We start from the raw sequence: 6,356 nt of genomic DNA, 5'->3' as shown, positions 1-6,356 counted from the left end.
ACCGCTATACAGACCTCTACCCTACTGCTGTCCTTTTCACTTGAGGGACAGACACACAGGCTCTCTCTGCTCTGGGCAGCTCCTGTGTGTGAAGCCTGTAACCACACCTCTGCCCAGCCGGCTTGGGTACATTGTCTGAGGAAGATGTCCTTTAAGCTCTCTCATTGGCTGTGGAATCGCCTCCCCTGGGCAGGGCGCCAGGCCTCGGTGAAAGAGCTGTGCTTCCAATATAGACTTTCCTCCCAGGCACTATAGCAGCAATGGTGCCTGTCCTGCTGTCCCTGCCTCTCCTCCTGGGTCCTGTAGTCCTTCAGCAGACTGGTGAGTGGGCAAAACAAAGAAGATTGGGAGAAAAACAAAGGGAAGACAGAGAACAGAATTCTGAGCCACAAGAAGGGTCCCTCGTGTGCCTGGGATCCCCATGTGTGCTTTGTAAAGCTGCCATTAACCTAGATCACCTTTGTAGAAGCATTCGGGAAATCACTGGACTCGTGTTAAAGAAGAGCTTAAAGGATGAACCTAAGGGCTAACCGAGTAGCTTAGTTCATAGGGTGCTGTGCGTGCCTGAAGCCTTGGGTTCACTACGCCTTCTTCCGAAGTGAGACAAGGCAGCAGGGAACCAGGGAGACCTCAGTTCCAGGACAGGGAATGAAACTGTTCGCTGCACACAAATTTTTGGATGAAGATTTCTAAACTGTGCCAGTTCAAAAACTTGGTACAGCCCCAGAATGTTACATAGTTATTTATGTCTGTTTTATAATTAAGCATTGTGTTCAAACTGTTAAGTATATTCTAAGGGGCTATAAAGAGGACTTAGTGCTTAAGAGCACTTGTTGCTCTTGCAGAGGACCTGTGTTTAGTTCCCAGAACCAACCCTTGTGGCAGTTTATAACTGGCTATAACTCTAATCCCAGGGGAACCAATGCTCTTTTCTGGCCTCTTTGCGCAGAAAATTATGTGTATATGCAGTGTATATATGCAGTAAATAACTATTTAACCTTAAGTATATTCGATACTAAAAATATTAATTAGCAAGGGGCCTCTAGAGGATGGATGGATGGATGGATGGATGGATGGATGGATGGATGGATGGACAGAAACAAAGAAATAAGAATGGGTAACAGATGATGGTTGGATGAATAGATATACAGGAATGTATAGACAGATGATGGGTAGAAGGGTGAATATTAGATAGATAGATGATAGATAGATAGATAGATAGATAGATAGATAGATAGATAGATCCTAGACTTTATTGATGGTCCAATCTGCCAGGACTGATGAACTCCAAGTCCAGTGATAGACACTATCTCAAAATAAGGTAGCAAACTGGAGAGATGGTCAGCAGTAATAGCCTGATAACTCACTTTGATCTCTGGGACCCACATGGTAGAGAGAACCAACTCCTACAAGCTGTCCTCTGACTGCTACACACACATAGCAGCACATGTATGCACAGACATGCACAAGTCTCTCTCTCTCTCTCTCTCTCTCTCTCTCTCACACACACACACACACACACACACACGCAAATTTTAAGAAGATGGAAAGCAATGAAGACATCCCAACTTGACCTCTGACTTCTACATAATGCACATGTGCTCACACCCACAAGAATACATACATACATCATACACAATACACACACACACACACACACACACAAATAATTTTAGATGCAAATTAGAGGGTACAGTGTTGAGACAACACGGAACAATTTCTGACATGACATCCCTAGTAAAAATAGAAGCCCCTTCGCATGAGTGAACCCCCCACAGTGTGAGGTGGCACAAAGAAGAGAGGAAAAACTCCATGGCCTAGTCCTCCCTCCCGGGGCTCTACAGCTCAGAAGTGGGTCTCCTGTGCATAAACTCCACCCCTCAGAATTTTCTCCTCTTCTGCAGGGCCTTATTCTCTGGTCTTCCTCTACACCGGCTTGTCCAGGCCCAGCAGAGGCGTCCCCAGGTTTCAAGCCACTGCGTTCCTCAATGACCAGGCCTTCTTCCACTACAACAGCGACAGTGGGAAGGCAGAGCCTGCAGAGCCATGGGGCCAGATAGAAGGGATGGAGGACTGGAAGAAGGAGAGCCAGCTTCAGAAGGCCAGGGAGGAGATCTTCCTTGTGACCCTGAAAAACATCATGGACTACTACAAGGACAGTGCAGGTCAGTGAGCTGGTACAGACCAACAAGATGGAGTGTTTTACCTGAGGCAGCCCTGTGAATATGAGTGGAAAGGCTGGAACATTAATCACACACATGCACACACGCACACACGCACGCACACATGCACACGCATACACACACAAAGGAGAAGCAGGAAGCACAGGTAGACTTGCAGAGATTCATCTACAACCCCTTTCCCATTCATATCTCCCTCCCCTTCCCCCCTAGCTTCTTGTATCCTCAATCCGGACCTCACCCAGTAAAGGAAGTGGTATCAGAGTCACTTCTTACCCAAGGACCACTGACCTTTCAACTCAATACCACCACCCACAGGAGAAGATATCAGATTCAACACTATCCAGGTGGAAAGCAATAAAGGAACATTCCAGCATCCTGTGGGCTCAGAGTGTGCATGCACACACCCATGCACTTACACACACACACACACACACACACACACACACCACAATTACCTAATTAATTAGAAAGAAATTAATAGTAACTTGCCTTTACTGAGCACTTACTCTTTGCCAGGCTCAGGTATGAACACATTTAATACTCAAAAAATAGCATCTTCAAAGATTATTATTACTGTTGTCATTTCCAGGATTTTTTTTAAAGTGTTCCACATAAGCTCAATTATACTTAATGGTTCATTTAACAAGGCAGGTGGGCGGACCAGGAAAAGTTCTGGAATTTAAACCCAGACAGCTTAAGAGCTTTTAGAGCCTGTGCCAAAAGCACCGCTCGGGACTGGCTAAACACCCGCTGTTATAATCAGATTGACCTGTGCTAGGTAGGTTACTTTGTGTAAGGAGCAAGGCTTTAGAAGTTTGGAGTAAACACCAAGGGAGGTAGCTTGTCAGTAATCCCAGCATCTGCAGAGCAAAGACAGGGAGATTGCCATGAGTTTGTGGCAGCCCAAGCCCCAAGGTAGCTTAGGCTATAAAGTGAGCCCCTATCCCAAAAATAAACAAATAAGTAAATAGGATAGTGATCACTGAAAAGAAGGAAAGGATAAAATTATGTACTGAATAATTATTTGAATTGCAAAATAGAACTGACAAGTAGAAATTCCTATAATATGTAAGAAACCACAAATAATTCCTATTTAACTTGGAAATGCAGTTCAGTGTGATTGTGTTTAATTCTGAAGAATTCACCATCCACAAAAACATGTAAGTTCCTTAGATGAGATGATGCAAAAGGGCCTAGCACACAAGAGGTCCTGGGTTCAATCCCTAGCACCACATAAAACAGGGTATGCTTGTAAACTCAGCACGAATGAAATGAGAACAGGAGGGTCAGGGGTTCAAAGTCATTCTTGGTACCCAGAGTATCTGAGGTTAATACACAAGATCCTTCTAGAAAGAAATAGACTTGGGATCCATCCATAATTTATGAAATTCTGCAAATACAAAGAATACACTTCCTCTCAGAGTGACCTGAAACACCCAGCCAAGTAGTTTCTTCTGCTGCTGTGTGCCCAGCTAGCAACCTGTTTGCCAAGATAAAGTGTTTAGATGTCCCAAGCTAGCAGGAGTAAAAGTCACTCAGCTGGGGTTGGCACCCATCTGACTGACTCCCTGTGGGGTCGGGGAGGCTTCAGGGTCTCACACCTTCCAGGGAATGTTTGGTTGTGAGCTCCTGAACAACAGAAGCAGTGGAGCATTCTGGAGGTATGCCTACGATGGACAGGATTTCATAGAGTTCAACAAAGACATCCCAGCCTGGATCCCCTTAGACCCAGCAGCGTCGAACATCAAACAGAAGTGGGAGGCAGAAAAGAGCTACACACAGCGAGCCAAGGCATACCTGGAAGAGGAGTGCCCTGCAATGCTGAAGAGGTACCTGAACTACAGCAGATCTTACCTGGACCAAAAAGGTATGCCCTGTTCTGACGATTTGCTCCAAGTACTGAACTGAAAACCAAGGTGATCTCAGCCTCAGGGGACCATGACTAGTTGCCTCATCAATACCTATTAGTCCCTTAATCCCCCAGCTTTCATCTACTAGGATTCATTCCTTCTGAAGGAATGATGTGAGCACCAAAAGGAATATTCATCAAAACCTCAAGTGGGAAAAGCTAGGGTATATAGCTCAGTTTAAGAGCACCTGCCTAGAATCCCCCAATGAGGGGCTAAGGGTGTGGCTCAATAGTAGAGCACCTGACTAGAATCCCCCAGTGAGGGGCTGAGGGCGTGACTCAATGATAGAGCACCTGCCTAGCATATACAAGAGTCTAGATTTACTCTTCAGCACAAAACAGAAAACAAAAAAGTCAGAAATGAAACTGACTGAAACGGAAAGGTTCCCTAAATAACCCTCACTTGGCAGCACATGCTGTAATCCCAGCACTCAGAAGGCTGAGGCTAGAGGACTGCCATGAGTTCAGGGCCAGCCCACATGACAAGTACCAGGCCAGCTACACCCCATCTCAGAAAGAGGTGGGAGGGATGGAGAAAGAAAGAACTGGGATTCAGCTTCAGCTGTCATAGTTCAGATTCTGAACTCCATAGTAGTGATGCCTCTTGTCTTTTTTGTAGCGAGGAGGTAGGTGCATAAAGCGTCTGGCTAGGAAGAATGAACAAGCAAGAGCAGAACCAAGTGCCACACACTGAGACTTCCTCTGGGAAATGGGGAGAAAGACTATTTAGAATAGGAAACCGCTTAATGTGAACAGAACTGAGGAGCTGGGCTGAGGTGGCAGGGGGTAGTAGGACTATGTAGCACACTCAAAACACTCAGAATCTGGCCATAGTGATACATGTCAGTAATCCCAGCACTTGGGGCAGGAATATCACAAGTTCAAGGCCAGGCTGGCCTAGGTAGCAAGATCCTGTCTCTGTGTTTTGTTACCTGTGTGTGTATAGTGTGTGGGTATATGTATATACACACATATGTATGTATGAGGGTGTATGTGTGTGATGGTGCATGTGTGGAGATGCCTCAGCGGTTGGTCCCCCACCTTCCACCTTATCTGAGACACCAGGGTAGCCTGCCCACCAGCTTCCAGGTATTTCCCTATGACCATCTATGAGCTCTGGAAATAGAGTCATGCATGACTGCGTCCAACTTCCACTGTGTTCTGGAGATTTAAACTCAGACCATCATGTCTATGGAGCAAGCCTCACCCACTGAGCCATCTCCCCAACCCTGCCTCAGTCTGTTGCCACCGGAAGTCGATAACATGAGGCGTGAGAGAGCAGCTGTGGGCATATTACATAACCCGACAGGGGAGGCCTGCGGGAATCCGCGGGCCTCCCTGAGCTTCACAAAGGCCTCGTGGAGGAGTCAGATTGGATGGTCATGCAGGGAGTTAGGAATAAAAGCGTGGGAGGAAAAAGTCCCCCTTAAACACCCACATTTTATCCCTTCACAGCCCCTCCCACTGTGACCATCACCAGCCGTGCTGCCCCAGGAAGAAACAGGGTATTTAAATGCCTGGCCTATGACTTCTACCCACAAGGAATTAATCTGCACTGGAACCGGGCCGGTAAGGTGCTGGCATCTGGATCCGGAAGTGTTTTTCCCAATGGAAATGGCACCTACCTATCCTGGGTGGAGGTGGAAGTCCCTGCTCGGGACAGAGACCCCTACTTCTGCCACATAGAACACAGTGGACTGTCCCAGTCTCTGTCGGTGCAATGGGATGAGACAAGGAAAGCAAAAGCTGAAAGCAATGTAGCAACTCAGCCTCAGTAAATCGCTCTCTCTGCATGACCTGAGAGGGTTGGCATCAGAAGTCGACGTCACCCACAGGGTCTTCCATGGGCAGCTGTACAGCAGCTCACAAGAATCCAAGAAACAGGTCTGGGGGCAGAAGACTTGAATACCAAGCACTGAGTCCGCTCTCGGTGTCAAACCCCCTGGCCCTGTAAAACTCCTCACTGATTAATCTGTAAGCCCTCACAATGACCCCGGTGCCTGGCACTGCACAGAATGGCCTTTCAACCTCGTAGATGCTATACAAGTGTGAGTTGTGTCCTGTGTAGTTGTTGTTGTTGTTTTCTTTTTAACTCTTTGAGGGCCCACCACCCAGCTCCTAAATAAATATGCAGACACTTATTCTTATTTATGAATGTGTGGCCTTAGCTTGGCTTGTTTCTAGCCAGATTTTCTTCTACATTTTGCCTCTGGACGTTTTAACCTTTCTTTATTCTATGCCTTTATTACTCCATGGCTGGTTGA

General features: G+C 46.6%; 1 protein-coding gene across 1 annotated transcript; it reads left to right on the top strand.

The window, feature by feature from the left end:
• The first annotated feature begins 255 nt into the window (after positions 1–255).
• On the top strand, positions 256–6,148 carry Azgp1 (alpha-2-glycoprotein 1, zinc-binding). The gene is made up of 4 exons (XM_051205413.1): positions 256–321; positions 1,905–2,165; positions 3,775–4,050; positions 5,548–6,148. The coding sequence occupies exons 1-4, from the start codon at positions 261–263 to the stop codon at positions 5,868–5,870; spliced, it is 921 nt and encodes a 306-aa protein (XP_051061370.1). The 5' UTR covers positions 256–260; the 3' UTR covers positions 5,871–6,148.
• Positions 6,149–6,356: the final 208 nt, after the last annotated feature.

This window comes from Phodopus roborovskii, unplaced genomic scaffold, assembly GCF_943737965.1.
Source record: "Phodopus roborovskii unplaced genomic scaffold, PHOROB, whole genome shotgun sequence".
Classification (NCBI taxonomy): Eukaryota; Metazoa; Chordata; class Mammalia; order Rodentia; family Cricetidae; genus Phodopus; species Phodopus roborovskii.
This window is presented reverse-complemented; position numbering and strand designations above follow the sequence as displayed.

What these genes read in the sequence shown, in the direction of transcription:
- Azgp1 (XM_051205413.1), top strand. Translation starts at nt 261, where the DNA reads ATGGTGCCTGTCCTGCTGTCCCTGCCTCTCCTCCTGGGTCCTGTAGTC. An exon ending in CTACTACAAGGACAGTGCAG is followed by an intron (nt 2,166 to 3,774) that starts GTCAGTGAGCTG and finishes GGGAGGCTTCAG; the next exon opens with GGTCTCACACCTTCCAGGGA. An exon ending in ATCTTACCTGGACCAAAAAG is followed by an intron (nt 4,051 to 5,547) that starts GTATGCCCTGTT and finishes ATCCCTTCACAG; the next exon opens with CCCCTCCCACTGTGACCATC.